Source organism: Pseudomyrmex gracilis, unplaced genomic scaffold (assembly GCF_002006095.1).
Source record: "Pseudomyrmex gracilis isolate BER0280 unplaced genomic scaffold, ASM200609v1 scaffold_160, whole genome shotgun sequence".
Taxonomy (NCBI): domain Eukaryota; kingdom Metazoa; phylum Arthropoda; class Insecta; order Hymenoptera; family Formicidae; genus Pseudomyrmex; species Pseudomyrmex gracilis.
This window is the reverse complement of record NW_018020744.1, coordinates 121,932-140,198: the sequence shown is the minus strand read 5'-3', so window position 1 is coordinate 140,198 and position 18,267 is coordinate 121,932. Positions and strand designations below refer to the sequence as shown.

At 35.6% G+C, this 18,267-nt stretch overlaps 7 protein-coding genes across 9 annotated transcripts; 3 read left to right on the top strand and 4 right to left on the bottom strand.

The window, feature by feature from the left end:
• Positions 1 to 3,023: 3,023 nt before the first annotated feature.
• LOC109857458 (COMM domain-containing protein 3) lies at positions 3,024 to 4,964 on the bottom strand. The gene is made up of 3 exons (XM_020433765.1): positions 4,017 to 4,964; positions 3,644 to 3,915; positions 3,024 to 3,442 (listed from the first exon to the last, which is right to left on the bottom strand). Exons 1-3 carry the CDS (start codon positions 4,147 to 4,149, stop codon positions 3,272 to 3,274), a joined length of 576 nt encoding a protein of 191 aa, XP_020289354.1. The 5' UTR covers positions 4,150 to 4,964; the 3' UTR covers positions 3,024 to 3,271.
• Positions 4,965 to 5,414: 450 nt separating this feature from the next.
• Positions 5,415 to 6,296, top strand: LOC109857459 (ejaculatory bulb-specific protein 3-like). Its single transcript, XM_020433766.1, has 2 exons — positions 5,415 to 5,628; positions 6,095 to 6,296. The coding sequence occupies exons 1-2, from the start codon at positions 5,436 to 5,438 to the stop codon at positions 6,280 to 6,282; spliced, it is 381 nt and encodes a 126-aa protein (XP_020289355.1). The 5' UTR covers positions 5,415 to 5,435; the 3' UTR covers positions 6,283 to 6,296.
• A 641-nt stretch (positions 6,297 to 6,937) lies between these two features.
• On the top strand, positions 6,938 to 8,549 carry LOC109857457 (probable DNA-directed RNA polymerase III subunit RPC6). Its single transcript, XM_020433764.1, has 4 exons — positions 6,938 to 7,165; positions 7,276 to 7,891; positions 7,979 to 8,140; positions 8,371 to 8,549. Exons 1-4 carry the CDS (start codon positions 7,092 to 7,094, stop codon positions 8,443 to 8,445), a joined length of 927 nt encoding a protein of 308 aa, XP_020289353.1. The 5' UTR covers positions 6,938 to 7,091; the 3' UTR covers positions 8,446 to 8,549.
• A 46-nt stretch (positions 8,550 to 8,595) lies between these two features.
• LOC109857477 (trans-1,2-dihydrobenzene-1,2-diol dehydrogenase-like) lies at positions 8,596 to 10,689 on the bottom strand. The gene is made up of 5 exons (XM_020433794.1): positions 10,600 to 10,689; positions 9,905 to 10,112; positions 9,380 to 9,671; positions 8,870 to 9,273; positions 8,596 to 8,785 (listed from the first exon to the last, which is right to left on the bottom strand). Exons 2-5 carry the CDS (start codon positions 10,110 to 10,112, stop codon positions 8,682 to 8,684), a joined length of 1,008 nt encoding a protein of 335 aa, XP_020289383.1. The 5' UTR covers positions 10,600 to 10,689; the 3' UTR covers positions 8,596 to 8,681.
• Positions 10,690 to 11,041: 352 nt separating this feature from the next.
• LOC109857478 (mitochondrial inner membrane protease subunit 1-like) lies at positions 11,042 to 12,482 on the bottom strand. Of its 2 annotated transcripts, XM_020433796.1 has the most exons (4): positions 12,339 to 12,482; positions 12,003 to 12,256; positions 11,400 to 11,597; positions 11,042 to 11,221 (listed from the first exon to the last, which is right to left on the bottom strand). In XM_020433796.1, exons 2-4 carry the CDS (start codon positions 12,096 to 12,098, stop codon positions 11,063 to 11,065), a joined length of 453 nt encoding a protein of 150 aa, XP_020289385.1. In that variant the 5' UTR covers positions 12,099 to 12,256; positions 12,339 to 12,482; the 3' UTR covers positions 11,042 to 11,062. The 2 variants fall into 2 exon arrangements, with proteins under 2 accessions (XP_020289385.1, XP_020289384.1); XM_020433795.1 differs by having other exon boundaries at positions 12,003 to 12,482.
• A 105-nt stretch (positions 12,483 to 12,587) lies between these two features.
• On the top strand, positions 12,588 to 15,635 carry LOC109857476 (WD repeat-containing protein 36). 2 transcript variants are annotated; one of them, XM_020433793.1, is made up of 4 exons: positions 12,588 to 12,674; positions 12,754 to 14,296; positions 14,395 to 14,672; positions 14,753 to 15,635. In XM_020433793.1, the coding sequence occupies exons 2-4, from the start codon at positions 12,763 to 12,765 to the stop codon at positions 15,611 to 15,613; spliced, it is 2,673 nt and encodes an 890-aa protein (XP_020289382.1). In that variant the 5' UTR covers positions 12,588 to 12,674; positions 12,754 to 12,762; the 3' UTR covers positions 15,614 to 15,635. The 2 variants fall into 2 exon arrangements, with proteins under 2 accessions (XP_020289382.1, XP_020289381.1); XM_020433792.1 differs by having other exon boundaries at positions 12,631 to 14,296.
• A 462-nt stretch (positions 15,636 to 16,097) lies between these two features.
• LOC109857474 (nucleoporin NDC1) lies at positions 16,098 to 18,161 on the bottom strand. Its single transcript, XM_020433790.1, has one exon. The coding sequence runs from the start codon at positions 17,923 to 17,925 to the stop codon at positions 16,198 to 16,200; it is 1,728 nt and encodes a 575-aa protein (XP_020289379.1). The 5' UTR covers positions 17,926 to 18,161; the 3' UTR covers positions 16,098 to 16,197.
• Between the last annotated feature and the right edge of the window lie 106 nt (positions 18,162 to 18,267).

The following is an 18,267-nucleotide window of genomic DNA, read 5'->3' as shown; positions in this document are numbered from 1 at the left end:
ATATCATTGTGTTGAGCACATTAGTTTGTAAGCATTCGTTGATAATATGATTATAAGGCCACACACAAATTTCCGCGTTCATGTACTTTATAACATTATTGGCAATATCCCGTTTCATCAATTCTTTCGAAACGAACGTACGATGTGGTTATTCAGCAAATTCGTTCGGTGGGAAACGCTTTGCGAACTATGTCGTGTCGAAGGGGCTAATAATAGTGATTTTTTTCTTTTTGCTATATACATACGTGCATCTCCTCCTAGTTATCCCCACTCTTACGGTATACTTTTTCAATTTTGCGACGAACTACCTGACGCTAATTTTTAGCGAACAATTTTATGGTTGTTTCATTTCTGTATTTCGTCACCGAGATATTACATATGAGGATTAATATGTTATATTGACCGTCACCGAAGTCATCCGCCCGGTGGCGGTATTTAATTTTGAATAACGACCGTGTTCGCAACAAAATTCAGAACTTTGTGCTTATTGTTTGACTATTGACTCGATTCCTCCGAGATCAATTGCAAAAATGAAAACATATGTCGAGCAATAATCACCAAGCGCTCGGTTGTGCTAATGATCGCGGGCGTATGTCTTATTTTTTGAAGTAAAATGATTTATACATGTATATGTATATATGTGTGTATGTGCACACGCGCGCATACACGCACACAACGATACACAAAACAAAAAAAAAACAAAACAAGTACTGTTTCCAAATTCGAGACGTCACATTTGTGTAAACGAAAAAAGAAACGTGGTTACAAGTGAGCCAGCCTTTTATCATATCTATTTTGTTATACTTGAATTGTGCATCGCAGTAACTCAAGCAATATAGGTTTCACTCGGATATAAGTTGCAAGAACAATTTATATAATAACTAAAGTTATGTATTTAAATCGACTATTATATGATTTGTGTCTCGGTGCTCTCTGTGCTCTGAGATTCATTTGTTAACATCATAGTGTGTATAATACGTTATACATCATCTATTATACATATATAATATATATATATTAATAATATTATTGCAATATATATTATATTATATATAGTATGTAATATTATATATAATATTATATATAATAGATGCACGTTATTCGTTAGCGATTAAGCAATTAAAAATATCACAATCACAGATTTTTTATGAAAAAACAAAAAAAACATATAATAACTATGGAAAATTACGATTATGAAATGCGTATGCACATGCAATTATATTCGTGGCAGAAGAGAATATCCACGATTAAAATAATAGCACATACGTATGTGTATAGAAACAAAAAAAAAACTGTTAGGTATAGGTAAACTATACACATATAATTAAAAGTTAATATAATGTTACCTAAACTTAAATTATATATACATTTTTATATATCATATAAGATTAAGATTGATAAAAAAATTTACATAGTACATGCAGCATTGAATATTTTTGAATAATCCTTCATGTCCGAAAGAGTTATGTGGCATTGCAAATATAAAACGAACAATGTTTGTTTTGAAAATTACCTCTGTAATTCATAGCTTTTAACGTCGTCACTTTCGATTAACTTTTTTTTTTTTGAGATAATGTGCTTTTATAAAAAACGTATGTATAGTTTTCGGTTTTTTTGTGATATCACTTGTACTAAAATCATATATGATGTCAATTTTTTTAGTGTTAATTTGTGTAATTGAGCTATCTCAGAAAAAATAATAATTTTTCGAAAAACCAAAGCTGTATAAAGCAATATAAATGTCTGCAATATAAAACATTTGTTTTGCAATACAAACATTTTTGTTTTCATTAAGAGCTATATATATCGCTTACTGAAAATACAATTGCCAATTGTATTTGTAATCATGTTTTAATTATTTACATCTTGGTTTACTTTTAATTACCTCTGAGTTCTTTCTTTCAATGCAGTGTAAAAGTTAATACAAGTTTTTAAGGGTGACTTTAAAAATATTCGAAGACTGCTAATGGTAGTGAAATGTCAGAGGCCTTATTATATCGCGTATATCGAGTAATTGATATTGGAACAATAAAAAAAATTATAAAATATATGTTAATTACATCCAGAGAAGAGAAGAAAAAAATATATATGTAAATTGACAATTATATATATATATAAATATACTGTGATCGTTATGTTACTTTAACTTAGATGAAAAGAATATTTTGACAAAAAGCAGAAGTGCTTATATAAATCCGTGAAAAATTTATAACATTTGTCTCTCTGCCACTATATTATCTTCCTCTTTTTATTCTGTTTTTATGCTTTGTACTATACTTCATAAATTTTCTCCTGTTGGCTTATTCAACTTATTTTTTATTTATCTATAATAATTTATATATAACATGTGCATTTTGTTGTTATTTGTATAAATTATTGGTGAGAACAAATAGAATATAAATTGAAAAAGTGTAAAGCAAGATACAGAAGAAAATTTTACTAAGAAATTTTCATATTTGAAAATCAGTCTCTTATAATAAAAAAAACAAAATATTATAAACTTTATTTGTACAGTGTATTATGATTATAAAAAAGTATATATATAAAATATAATATAAAAGAAAAATTAATAACTATGATTTTATATTTAATTAGCAAGAATGTGTAACCACATACTCTATAATCTATACGTATATTTTTTGTCTCCAAAATTATAGAAAGGTTTAAATAGTAGGCTGCAGAATAGAAAATATATTGCATTTTTTAACCGGTTTTTATATATACGTATGTATATGTTCTAGCATATACATGTATAAAAATAATAGAAATATAATAATTTGAGAAAATCATAAAAAATATTTTCAGTAATAAAAAGCAAAACTATCATTATAGCTGTACCTGCATAAAAAGCTGTGTATTACTTGTATAAAGTATCCTTCATATACATGCACATACTATATCCATATGATGTGTCACAAACCTGTGAGAAAATATCAAGTATTCTAGGAGGTGTAATAAAAATTGTAAAACTGACCTAAGAGATTTATCACTTTTTTTTTGGAACTTTTATGTTTTAAGCTGTGTAGAGTAAGTAGATTTAAATTTTATTTCAAATCCCAACATTTTATAACAAAATTCAGTCCTCTTGGAAAAATTTGACTACAAAAAATACATATTTTTTGTTGCAGTTATACATAAAACACTATCTGGAGATTTGATCAACTAGCCCATGTATGTACATTAATTACGTATGTTTAAAATAATAAATATTTCAAGTATTTATATTAAATATATATAATTATACACATAATATTAATTTTTTTATGTACATTTACATATTAGACATTTTGTCAATATGTCTAACAATATCTTTTAATTTGTACACTAAGTCTTGTAGTTGTTGTACAGTGCATGTGAACGTTACATAGTTTATTTTATTGCATTTCTTTGTACATAATTGTATATTGTAAATCGGCATGCAGATGGAACGACCAGTGCTGACCTGCACATTCAATAGAATAGAATAATATAAACTTACGTAAATTTCAATATTTTCTATGTTTCAAATTGTCTTTTTTTTCCTTTCTCACTTTTAATGCATTATAATACATGAGTTTTTATAATATTTTGTGAAAGTGTGAGAAAATCAGTTTTCTTACATCAATTTCATAACATTTATATTTCAGAAAGGATAAAAACTTACCTTGACACAGTGATGTAGACGCCAATCTGTGTCCACTATATGCGGTATACTATCTCCTATCAATTCTAAATGAGTTTGAATATCTTGCTTATTTCTTATATAAGTACCGCACAGCTTTTCGATCCTTTGTCCGTTAATATATTCGTTGTGAAGGAAATTCTTCAAGCTCTCCTCATCATAATCGTGCCTGGCAGCCTCTATGAAGAGGCAGGAGATATTGACAACAGCGCTTTTCACCAAGTCCGACTTGGACGGATACACAGCTGAAACACCTGATGTATGCATGTAATTTTCCAAATAATTTATGAATATTTCGTATGATTGTGTGCGCGCACAAGAATTATATTTTATAAATAAAATTTATTATACTTACTTTTCGCATCGGTTCCGTTCTTGCAAATGTAACACATAATAATATCTAATAATTGTATAAACGTTTCCTCTGGCAAAATGTTGTTGTTCTGAATATTCGCTAGACCGCTGATGATTTCTTTCGCCAATTCCATCGTGAGATAACACGAGTTTTTTTTTTTTTTTTATCAAACGCTTTCAGTAACACATAACTGACGAGTAAAAAAAATATAAACGTCTTCTCTGACTTTATCGCTGACGGGAGAATAACCTCACTTGTTCATGTCGACAAAATTCGAGTGTGACAGAGAAAGAACTCGCATAAAAAAATCCTTAGTCGTGTAATAGGTTATACACATACAAACACTCACACATCGAGCATAAAAAACATCATAAAATTTGTCAACTATTCGAACAAAATTGGGTTTAAATGTCGGTATACACAAAGCTCGATCCAGATGATCCTCCGAATGTTATTAACTAACGCGCATACATATCAGCTTGCGTGCAATGAAAAGTTGACGATTATAAAATATCGAACAGCGAATGATGATTTGAATATAGAAGATTAATTCGACTCAATCAATTTAAAAGATTTTTTAATTTTACACAAAACTAAATTGATGCGATAAGATAAAAAAAATGCACGTTACTTCAGAAATTCTTTAGATCGAACACAACTTTTGCGTCACTCGGTATAAACTTGCGTCATACGTGCTTATTTGAACGTGTAAATCGCAAATCGTCACGTTTATCTTTACGAAAATATAAACTTTACGTGACACGATGAACAAATCAATTCCGCGTTTATTTCCGAATTTTATAGATAAATTAACGATAAATTAAGATGGTACACAATTATGTGTTTAAATTTTTCGATAAGAATTCCTCTGCGGTACAAAACTCGATACGTTCCCACAACACTGACCAAAGTATTTTTTGCGTCTGACGCGTGAGAACGTTGGATTCAACTTACCATAGTTCGACTTAAACACCGGGTGAGAATATAATTAGAAATAGTTTTTGTCTTATTAATTTTTCTAATTTTTGAGAGAAGCGTCGTATGCGTGTATATTCTTGTTTGTGAAAGCTCTTTAACTTTTTTTTTTGTATAGTTAACAAATTAGACCAGATAAGAAATTCAAAAATTCTAGAGTTTTAGAGAAATCTTACCGCGAATTAACAAAGTCCGGCTAAACGTTTAAGAACAAACAAACGATTTTTGGCCTTATGGTTTTTATCCGTAATTTTTCATCACGTTCACGTGTTAAACATTCAAGTTAGTAAAATACATCCGCGCGACAAAATAAAAAGAATAAAGACAAGTCAAAGAGTTTTCGCTTAAAATTAATTGCAAAAAGAAAAAAGTATATAAGTATAAAAATTAATTTGTTGATTTATTTTTCGATTGATAGATCGAGGAGAGAAAAATCATCGAGAAATGAATCTGTCTATGGTTGTACTGCTGTTCGTGTTCTCTGGATTCGTTTCAGGAACAGAAGAAGAATTTTATTCGGATACATATGATAATGTGGATATAGACGCAATTCTCGGCAACGAACGTCTCGTGAAACAATATATGAATTGCATTCTTGACAAAGGCTCTTGCACTGCCGATGGACGCAGTCTGAGACGTAAGTCTGTATAAATAATAGTTTGTGGTTTTATGTCGCCGCGTTGTTTTCCAAGCAAAGAAGGTAAATTTACGTGAGACAAACAGTGTTTATATTTGTTCACATCTTAGCCGCTGAAAGAAAATGTCAATTTTTGAGAGAAAGAAGATAAAATTGTGTGACCAATTCATATCCTAAATCTGTGCGCGCTTGACTCATAGACTACGTTTACACGTAAAACCGTTTACTGGTAAAATCGTTTTAATAAAAACCGGACTTAGATGTCCGTTTACAGGACAACTAAGTCTGGTTTTTTTTACTAAAACGGTTTTAATAACATCAGTACAAGGAACGTTTACAGGACATTTAAGTCCGGTTTTGTACTAAAGACATCTAAAACGGTTTTTATTAAAACGGTTTTACCAGTACGTGTAAACGTAGTCATTTTGACATTTCACTAAATTCTTCTGTTCTTTTTTTTGTGCAGGTATACTCCCAGATGCATTAGCAACAACTTGCAAAAAATGCAATCAGAGACAGAGAGAGATCGCGAGAAAAATAGGAAATTATTTGAAAACTAATCGACCGGAAGAGTGGGCGGAGTTTGTCAGAAAGTTCGATCCTAACAATCAGTATATTGTACCTTTTGATCGATTTCTGGCAAAAGTAGAATAATGATTCTTGTATTGTATATAGTCTGAAATAAAACTGAACTGTGTGTTGCAATATATTTTACTGAATTTATTGATCTATTTTGGAATCAATATATAACATATTCACAGTAGACAAGTTCCCACATGAAACAACATTTTATACAAACCTTTATTAGATGTTTATTAGACATCACGTGAACATCCACTAGACGTTATATTTTTATGTTAATATTACAAGATTTGAGAGACCGATCAGACGAGCCGATCCTTTAGGTTTTGAAAATGGATCCCTGTTGTGGTCTATTTTGTAATTGACGCGTGCGTCGTTACACGGACATAAAGGCCATTGCACATGACAAAATTTTAGTCGTAAAATCGTAAGCTAATGTAAGATAATACCGGTCTGTAATTGGTTGAATTGCTTCCGATCTTACGATTACGACTAATGGCGTGATTCTATGCAAAATATATGCGCAACGCGGAATTGGCGGAACAAAGTTGGTGGTTCGTTGAAGTATCCCGCCAATCCCGTGCGCAATGCTATCCCCACTGTGCCCGCTTTTTTTCTTCTATGCGTAAAAAGAGATACCTTCTCTCTTTGAACGTAGTGTACAAGTAATGAGAACCTGCCCATAGTGTTCTTTTCCAGCACCCTTGATTGGTTCATGCGCAAAAGCGTTGATCATTGCTAGACTTGGTACATGTGTAACGTAACATAACCTGATGCCACACACCGGACCACACCACCAGACGACAGTCCATACGAACAAGATATCGCAAAAAATTAAACAAAAAAATTATAACTAAACTTTTGTCATTTTTTTCCTTACAATGGAGGCGGGAAGCAGCAGCTTGCAAACCCAGAACACCACAACAAAACCTGACGGATCTGAAATTGAACAAAAGTATAAGTTTATTGTATATTTAACCTGACATTTATATGTCAAACAAAAGCTCAAACATACCAGCTTTGATATGTTTTGTTGTCACATATACCATATAAATGTGTTTGCAGAATTATATCTCTGGCACAAGCAAGACCTAAAGGCATTTCTGACAAGGATTTAGCTAATGAGATGCCTGATTTGTCACCAGCACAAAGAGCTCAAGTTATAAACAATCTTCTATCTCAGGGATACTTCGATCTCTTCAAGCAACGTGGATCATTGGTTTATCGTTTGAAAGATCCAACAAAAGTTGCCAAAGGTGCTGATAACGAAGAAAAAATAGTGTACAAAATTATTGAAGAGGCTGGAAACAAAGGAATATGGATTAGGGACATAAGACAAAAGTCTAATTTTATAAGTGAAACTCAGTTAAAAAAAACTCTGAAAAGCTTGGAAACCAAGAAGTTCATTAAAGAGGTCAAATCTGTAGCAGCGAGCAAGAAAAAAGTGTACATGCTGTACAATTTAGAACCAGATGAGTCTATATCTGGCGGCGCGTGGTACGGTCAGGATCAGGACTTTGAGTCTGAATTTGTTGAGGTTTTGAATCAGCAATGCTATCGATTTTTGGAACAAAAAAGAGACAAAATGAAAAATTGCAGTGATCCTCTCGCTGCGAGGAACGCAACATTTGCTTCATCCAAGGAAGTGTTGAAGTTTATTTCGGATTTAGGAATAAGCAAGGTGCGTGATCTACTTGATTCATCAAAACATTTTTTTTTTTTTTTGCATTTTTAATATTCCTTACTAAAGCGACAGAAAAACTTGTAGGTGGCGTTGAGAGTCGATAATATGGAGATGATTTTAAATACTTTGGTTTATGATGGTAAGGTTGAGCGAATACTTTCGGGAGATGGAAATTATTTGTACAGAGTAATTCAACCTTTAATGACCTCACCTGGATTGATTAGGACACCTTGTGGCCTGTGCCCGGTTAGACATATATATATATATCTCTTGTTACATATAACTTTTGTAACACTTAACGCTCAAATATCGGATGGCAATATTAATATAAATTTTTGACACCTTTCGAAAACTTATACGGGAGGAATATAGCATTGGATTTACACAGAATTTTACATTTGTACACAATTGTATAAAAATTATAAATTTACATTTTACAACAGATTTGAGCAATATTTCATATTTTTCTTTTATAGGTAAGAAGGCACTGTCATGACAATGGACCTGTTACACCTATTAAATGTCAATATATCAGAGAATGGCTGAATTAGATATTTGTAAAAATTATCTTCTACGAAAGTATCTTTTCCTTACTCGCACTCATTTTTTTAATAAAAAATTCCATTAAAAGACTGATAAATAAAATTTAGAGAATTATATGTTTTGTATAAAAAGTTTATTATTAACGATTATATATATATTTTATTTAGTTTCCATATTCCCATAAACAGCAATTTAATATTAAAAAATGAATAAATTTATTTATTTGTACGAAATATCGTTTCTCTCAATCCTGAGGATACTCAACACCCACTTGTTTGCGAATCTCATCTTCGAGAGTCGCTAGTAGCAAGGACGTGTCATGTGATACTTTCGGACTTTCTGTCAGTCCTGTAAAAGTAAATATTGCGCAAAATTCCTTATCAATAAACATATATAATTCAACGTTTAACAAAATTTGTATACAAATTTCACCTTTAAGTATGCATTCGCGAGCTTCGGCGGCCTCGTAGCAAAGTCCGGCGGAATTTATGAAGTTGAAGGTCTCGTGTTTCGTCGATTCCGGCAGCGGCGCGTTCACGGTACCGCTCGGCAAACTGACTGTCGTTGGACACCAGAAGTTCGGCACTTTTATCATACCTTTCTTGCCGCAAACGAACGCCTCGTTTGGCAGAGTGACAAGCCCTTGCGTCACAAGAGTCGCGGTGCGATTTCCCTTGTAAAGTAATGTCGTCGACACAGACATGTCAACGCCATTCTCATTCAAAAAGCCGGAAGCTTTTATGCTTTCCGGTTTTTCGTTATTGTAGATCAAACAGGCGAACTGCAGACAGTACACGCCGAGATCCAGAATTGTACCGCCACCCAATTCTTTTGTACTGAAATATAAAAGTTAATCATACAACACTCCAGATTACTAATGTTCTTTTTAATCTTGCTCTTTTTTTTTTTTAATTAAAAGTATTATCGACGAGTGTTACGAACGTTACTCGAATTATATCGGATAAGTCGAAACCAAAATTGACGTTCACTTGATGAATATCGCCAAGGCTACCAGACGCGAGCTCCTTCCTGATAGCGTCGTACACGGGGAAACACCGGCTCCACACAGCTTCCATCAAGAACAGCTTCTTGGTTCTCGCGTACTGAATTAATTCAGTTGTCTGTTTCAAATTCATCGTTAACGGTTTTTCGCACAAAACGTGCTTGCCGTGTTCCAGCATCATCATCGCGATATCGAAGTGTAGAGTATTAATTGCGCCGATGTACACAATATCTTAATCAACAATAAATCGTATACTTGTAACATTTATTATTTCTACAATAAATAGTAATGTATAATATGTATAAAAAAATAATTTTTTCTACTCTTCTATGTTAAAGTTTATAATTTTTTACAATAACTTCTTACACACACAGAAATTAGTCGATGCGCTCTTTATATTGAAATAATACGAGATAAAATTTTTGTTGCTTTATTGAATTTATTATTGCAACTATATCGGTTACCTATATCTCTATCCAATGCCAATTCTTCATACTTATCGTATGACTTCTTGATCTTGTGGAGTTTCGCAAATTGTTGGGCTCGCGATAATTCTCGCGCTGCAACGGCCACCACTTCGTGTTCATCTGCTGGCAAACCTCGCAGTGCCGTGACAAAATCGTGCGAGATTTTCCCAGCACTGGCGATACCCCATCGTAGAGTCATATTCATCTAAATTTGGGCCCGCAAACAATATATACTTAAATAAATAATATTTTACACAAAGTTATAATAGTTTTTATTATATAACTAACAAAGAACGCAAAAAAGAGAAAAAGATTATCCAATAATCTGCAATTTTCAATATGCGAAAAATTATATTAATTAAAAACATATTAATTAAAAAAAAAATCAGTTGGTTAGAAATTGTTATTTTGTACATTTATATGTAGCTCTCAAATTCAATTTATCCTAATTATAACAGATTTTTTTCAATTTTATTCTTGTTGATGAAAATAGAAGCTTTTTTCTCTCAAATTAGAGGTTTTCTTTTTTTTCTCTGTGTTTATAATGTGGAGCGCGACTTAATTTGCATACAATTGTCATGACTATCTAATGTAAATGTGATTTCATATATATACGTATGTGATTTTTCTCGATATTTCTATAAATATAAATAGTAAAGCAAGTATGAAAAAAGATAAACAGACGTACTTACATTTGTAGCAACGAAACTTCTGCCACGGCACACTCGAGCGTACTAACCATACCACGCCACGCAGACGGTGTATATACGTCTTAATGGCCGATCTTAGGCGACCTTGAAATATGTTTACAGATCTAGTATATCTTCCAGAATGTAATCCTTATCACACCGAACTTGTATCTTTCCATTTATCAATTTGACTTATCACTTACGTGATCTTCTTATTAAATCTAATCTGGTGTCATTACATGTCATTCATCTCGCACATTACATAAAAACATTTAAACTATTTTGTTTTGTGATGTACATATATTTAAATCGAATAAACATTAGGAGATTCAATAAATGATCCGATTAATATTTATGCAAGAGCTTGGATTTGTATTTAATCGTACATAAATAAGTTTTCCTTTATAGATTACTCCAAAATAATTTAATGGATATTTTTCTAATATATATGTACACGTACTATATTTCAAGTTATATATTTTGTAAACATGGTTCTCTCTCTCAACGGAAATATTTTGCACAAAGCTCGTCCGCGTAACAATCCCTGAGGCACTGGTCCATACATTCGCGAGTCCGTAGAATTATTACTGTTATCACCTTCTAGCCAAACGTGTCCATTTGGTATCTAAATCAAAAACAGTTTATTAATTGAAAATAATTACAAATTCTTCTTTCATTAGAATTCAAACTAATTTGGAACTGTTAAACTCTGTACACACATAGAAAGAATGGATATAGGTATACAAAATTAATAAGATTTAGAAAAGAATGAAAGTTAATTTTAAAGTTCTATGACAATTTACCAATGTCACATTGAGACCATTCCTTATTTTGTCGCCTGGTAAGCCTACAATCCTCTTACATATGTTTTGTTTTGGATTGGTAGGACACTTGGAAATGACAATGTCACCTTTCTCGAGTCTTTGTAATCTAATTGATATTCGTTCCATAAGTAAGACATCGTTAGTATACAACGTAGGTTCCATGGATGGACCACTGCACTACAATTACATTTCAATTAATAAATTTGTCTATAAGCACAAAACAATTTTATAAACTGTGTAACTGTGTGAACTTTCAAGAAGTATGTTGTAACACGTACAGCATTTTTGCACCGTATAAAAACTAAACTTTATATATAAAAACAATATCTGGTTTTTTTATTCCTAATGAGTGTCTTTTGCCGTTTTGAAATAATGATTTTTATATAAAACTTTTTATGTAACAAAATCTTTTGGTGAACTAATGTGTTACTATTAGATACAAATTAATTACAAGTAAAAGCTTACAGGTTAGCTGATTTTCTCTCTCTCTCTCTCTCTCTCTCTCTGTGTGTGTTTACTTTTAATATTTACAAGTAAATTAAAAGTGTAAAATGTCAAAAATTTTCCAACTGTTGCACTCACCACTACAATATCTCCTATGTATTCGTACACGCAATACGTCACACACGCACACTGTGCGAAACCGCGTATAACCTTACCGACAAATTTACTTAACATTATGACGGAGGAGTGTGTCACTCGACGATGAGGAAAATTCGCTTTCCCTCATCTGATCTATCGGAGTCACGTACATAACTCAAATCTCAAGTAAAACTCAAAAGTCGGAACATAAAATTTCATGCCTCTTCTCACACATGGAACAGAACGATGTGCAACTGAAACGGAATACAACACTGATGCACATTTTTACGATGTCAAGTCTCGATAAAAATTACCGCTAATAATTTGCATATATACATATATATGAATGTGAAATATATGTTGTGCGCTCAAACCAAATACATATCTCGAAGGAAAAGGAAGAGGAGGAAACTCAAAAATACATAATCGGAAGAAAAGCTGGTGCGTGAAAAATTCACACGGAAGGAAGACTTTGCAACAGGTTTGTTCTTTTTTTTTTGTTGCACCAGCTGCACCCGAACTGCAAGTCACGGTACAGCAAAAAAAGAACGAATCAACGATTTCTAATATGGCTGCCGCCATGTGTCCGAGCCGTGGATCAAACGCTTAACCACGCGATAGATAACCTCAAAGTTTAGCTCCGGGAGGTTTTCGCGCGAGGATGCAAAACTAGTACGTTCGAAAACTTACGGTTAGAATAGAAGAAACAGTTGACGCACCGTATCAAAAATCTTCGGATTTTATTTTCTAGGTGCACGTCATGGTGCAAAGCAGGATATTCGCGCGAAATCGCGCGCTAGGATACGTGAGCAACGATATACCTCTCGTCACCAGGTATATCATCAGAAGAAAAGAACACTTTATTGTCACCTGCGTGGGTAAGGCGTTTCACACTTACGGATGTAAACACTTCACGCTGCTGAGCGTGTCGGGCGCGCATCCCGACGACATCACCTGCATGACCACGAACACGTTCCACGTGTACACGGCCAGCGCGAACAAGATCTTCGCGTGGCGTAGAGGCACGGAATTGAAACACACTTACGAGGGCCACGACTGCAAGATTCACATCTTGTTTCCGTTCGGCGCTCATCTGCTGTCCGTTGACGAGAACAGCACCTTGAAGGTGTGGAACATCAAGGACGAGACGCTTCTGTTGGAGCTGAATTTCAGCAACAATGTCTTCGAGATAACCACTCTGATGCATCCCAACACCTACATGAACAAGATTTTATTCGGTAGCAAACAGGGTCAGTTACAGTTGTGGAACATCAAGCTGATGAAGATGATTTACACGTTCAAGGGTTGGCAGAGCCGAGTAACGGCCCTTGAGCAAGCACCCGCAATAGACGTGGCCGCTGTAGGTTTGGAAGATGGAAGAATTATTTTGCACAATCTCAAGTACGATGAGACCATATTCGAACTGGTACAGGACTGGGGTTCGGTGATGTCTATCAGCTTTCGTACGGATGGCGAACCCATTATGGCGACGGGCAGTCCAAATGGTCAAATTGTTTTCTGGAACTTGGAGAAACGCATGGTGGAAAGCCAATTGTGCACAGCGCACAGCGACGCTGTCACAGGTCTCAAGTACATACCTAACGAACCGCTGTTGGTTTCATCCTCGCCCGATAACTCTCTGAAATTGTGGATTTTTGATCTGACTGACGGAGGAGGTAGATTATTAAAGATCAGAGAGGGTCATGCCAAACCTCCGACGATCGTTCGGTTTTACGGAAACGATGGCAATTACTTGTTGACCACCGGCGGTGATTCTGCTCTCCGAATGTTTTCCACAGTCACGGAAATACTCAACAGAAGCCTGGGTAAAGCGTCGTTCAACAGAAAAGCGTCAAAGAAAAAGGGTCACATGGTCAACGATACGTTGACAATACCGCCGATAACTCAACTTGCGTTCGAAGTAACGCGGGAGAAGGAGTGGTGCAACATAGCGGCCACTCATTGCGAAAAAGCTGTGATCACAACGTGGTCTTCGCATCTGCAGAAAATGGGCGATCTCAAGTTGCTTCCCGATAGATTTAAAGGCAATGCCAGTGTCATCGCGACCAGTCTGTGCTTAACGAGATGCGGAAACTTCGTCGTGATCGGCTACAACACAGGTCACGTTGACAGGTTTAACATTCAGTCTGGGATCCACAGAGCATCCTACGGCGATGAGAGCGGCGCTCACGAGGGTCCCGTCAAAGGAGTCATGGTCGACGATCTGAATCAGATTCTCATCACTGCCGGCAGAGACGCGAAGGTCAAATTTTGGGATTTCAAGCCTAGAACAAGTATTTAAATCATATCTCTTTCTAAAAGTGTTTTAAAATATCGCGTGTGTTTAATAAAGAAACACGCACGTAAATAAATGTTCTGTGTTTACTCTCAGGTGGAACAACGCCGAGAACGGTATTAACGCTAGAAGAATCAATCGAATGGATACGATATCACAACGAGAGTTCTCTCGTGGCTATAGCGTTGGAAAATTTCGATATCGTGTTAATGGACACGGACACGAGAAAGATAGTTCGACACTTTCAAGGACACGAGGGACGGGTAATGGACGCGTGTTTCAATCCTGACTCTAGGTGGTTGATCACAGCATCTATGGACTGCACAATCCGCACCTGGGACATACCGTCTTCGAACATGATAGATATCTTTCAGGTATCAGATTTCTTTCAAATGATTTCAATGATATTTTAAAATTTCGGCATGTAGATAAAAATTTATGTTGTGACTTCTAGGTTCCTGAACCCTGTACGTCTTTAAGTTTCTCTCCGACGGGCGAATTTCTCGCGACCGCGCATGTAAACAACGTAGGAATCTTTTTGTGGTCGAATCGTATGTTGTACACGCACGTGTCGCTGAAAGCTGTCAGTAAGACAAATGCAATACCTGAGATGGAACTTCCGGGATCTTCCACAGTCGAGACGAATGATGATGACACTTACATCTACGAGGACTACGAGCCTTCTTACGTTTCTCCCGATCAGCTTGATAGCAATCTCATAACCATGTCCGCCGTGGCCCAATCGAGGTGGCAGAATCTGCTCGACATCGATATCGTAAAGAAGAGAAACAGACCGAGACAACCGCCCAAGGCTCCCGAGAGCGCGCCTTTCTTCCTGCCGACGATTCCATCGTTGCAACTACGTTTTGATTTTTCCGACGTCAAAACCGCCGAGAACACCGAAGCGCCCCGTGTTCACTCTACTTTGCAAAATCTCACCTCGTTTGGCAAAAGTTTGCAATCCACCGAGACGACTGACAATTTTACGAACGTAATAGAGAAATTGAAGGCGATGGGTCCCAGCGGCATCGATTTTGAGATACAATCGTTGTCTCAGGACGAGAATTCCTCTGAATTATTGCTATTACAGTTTATGAAAATGCTTCATTTTATGATGGAACAACAGACGGATTTCGAGTTATCGCAGGCGTATTTGGCGGTTTATTTGAAGTGGCACGGACAAATAATATCGGAAAACAGAACGCTGAGAAACAGTTTGCGGAATCTTCAGGAAGCGCAAATGCGAAATTGGATCAAGCTGCGGGAGAAATTGTTTTATAACTTAAGTGTTGTACAAAGCTTAAAAAGAATGTAACATGTATAAAATTTTATGCTCGTAATGTGCTATATTTTTCTTATGTAAATACTTTATAATTAAAAATTTAAACTCTTTTTTATATTTTTCGAAGTTATTACTTATACAGTGTAACTAAGAAATCGAAAGATATTTTTTATAACACGAATATGATAAATTTGAATGTCACTTTTTAACAATTTTCTTAAACAAACGATTCTTAGGAAACAATATTATTTTTCACATTAAAGATCTCTTTTTCCGATATGATATTAAATACATCTGCATATTGATGTGTTTTTATTGTCGCATTTAATTACATATAAATTATTAATTTAATATAAATATATACGAATAAACTCTGCAACATTTTTTCTTAAAATATATCTCTTAATGCAGATATTTTTAATATCGATCATTCAAAATATATTTAATTTTGTTCCAATAATGTTGAATATAACAAAATATATATTTTTTTTATTTATAAACTATTATATTATTGGACAAAAATTATTTATATAACAATCCTGGAATAATAGTTTTTGGCAGGGTTGTTAAATGACGTGGAAACATTTATATTTTTGTGATATCAAAATATTTATCAACTATTCCTTATAATTAAGAAAGCTTTGTAATTGTTCTACCGCTGGAGGCTCGAGAGCCAAATCAGTGATATATGGCTCAAAATTTGTGACAATTCTGTACAGACTGCGCTTGATTGAACTTCGCAAAGATATTAAAATTTCTCTGATCAATTTATCGTCCGCTTGTATTCTTCTGGTCAGTACGGTTGACTTTTGCAGTTTATCCAGAGTCTGTTTAACGGACAATAGAGTATTGATGATTGTCGCCACGTCTTTCTGTACTATACCGTAAGAATCTTCGCTCAGTGAAAACACCGACAGAGACGAAAGAGCCTCGGCGGCCCAGATCACCAGTTGTCCGTTTAGTAAAATGTAACGAATCTTATTCTCATCCTGTTCGCCGAAGATGTAGTTGATGATCGGTTTCGAAAACAAATAAGTCACAAAAGCTTCTTGTTTTTGTTTGACAAACTTCTGAACGGACCAGCTGCTACAGGGAGCTTCTATTGTAACTGTTTCTGCTGTTAACACGGGTGTCAAATCCGGTACCAGTTTCCGCATGTGATATATACGATCCGTTTGCTGAAGAGGCACAGTCGCCGTCGCTTTCAACGTGCTCGTTCTGTAACAAAATGGCTGATCTTGAGATTTTACAAATACAGCATTAATGTCCGATGAAAACTTGTTGATGAGACCCGTGCATTTTTCCACCACACAATTCCAATTGTACGGATGACCGCCTGGCTGACTGAGCGTGAACAAAATGTTCCTTCTCATCTTGTCCTTTTGGGCCAAGGTGAACAGATCCAAATAGCCCAAGTGTTGCATTATCGGCACTTTGTCCATCGACAATGCATCAATAAGCATCAATTCTGAACTCTCCGTGGTGTACGCACCTGAACCAAACTTGAAGGGAATCCACTCAGTCAGATATATTTCAAATAAAACGTAAGTGCTGCTTATCGTCAGCATTAACATAAACTGATGAAGCCACAGATACAACATCAGCATCAGACTTAGCAGTCTGGAAGCTGTGTCCAGTGGTTCGGTTTCTATTTGCATGTAGGTAACAGACAACAACGCCGCGCGATAGTACACTCCTAAAAAGTAATACGCAATTGTATTGTACAGGCTCGACCAGATAGAAGAGACGATGAGCATTGGAAGAATCGAGTAGATTCTTTGTCTCAGTTGGGAGAACTTGGTCTGGGGTATAATGGGAAATGAGAAATGCTTCCCGTTGAAGTTGCTGTTTTTCACAGAGAAGTACAGTCCGCTCCACAGGCCGCTGAGCAGCAGGAAGTAATATTCCTCTACCAAACACGTTCCGTGTTCGCAATCAGTTGTCAACGTGCTGTATTTCTCTCTCGTGAGTGACATGTGCAACCAGATCAGCGTACCCCCGATGATCACGTGCAATCCTCTAAGAGATAAGTTTTGTATGGCGAGAGCGGCTCGGAGTTTGGCGAATCTGCTCTTGTAATACGACGGCGCGTGCAAATATATTCTCATGCAGAGAAAACTGTGTAGAACGGTCACCGCAGAGAGAACGATCAGGAAAGCCCACATTCGCAGCGACGTCACGGTCGTCCATGTCTCCCGCAGCCACCGCGCGTAATCCGTGCTCACGTTTGAGAAGAGGACGAAGCAGCAAACGAAGAAAAATTGCAACGCGACGCTCGAGACGATCGCCAGCAACAATCGCTGAGTTATCAGTTCCGTGCAGCTCTTCTTGCCGGTCTCGATCATCTTTCCGTTGACTCGAGCCGGTTAACCTTCCCGACGCTCGTTAAACGTTTCGCGCTGAAAGTAACGTATCCCAACGTTCTTCGTGCGTTCGAGTCTCTCTTGTTGTAGTTCTCACGCGTGTTCTTGACACCTATACGTATCTTCTTATTCGCGAAGTCATTTGCGTTCACGTAACCAATGTTGTTCGGAAATTTTAAAGTGCCGCGATTCAACGCTGCCATTAGGCCTCTCTTTTCGTTTCGTCGTCCACGATCCTAAAGAGGAAGTTCCACCGGCGCTCGCAGGCGTTCACATTGTCCAATCGCATTGGTCGCAAGCGCCAGGTGGAAGTTTTAAATCGCG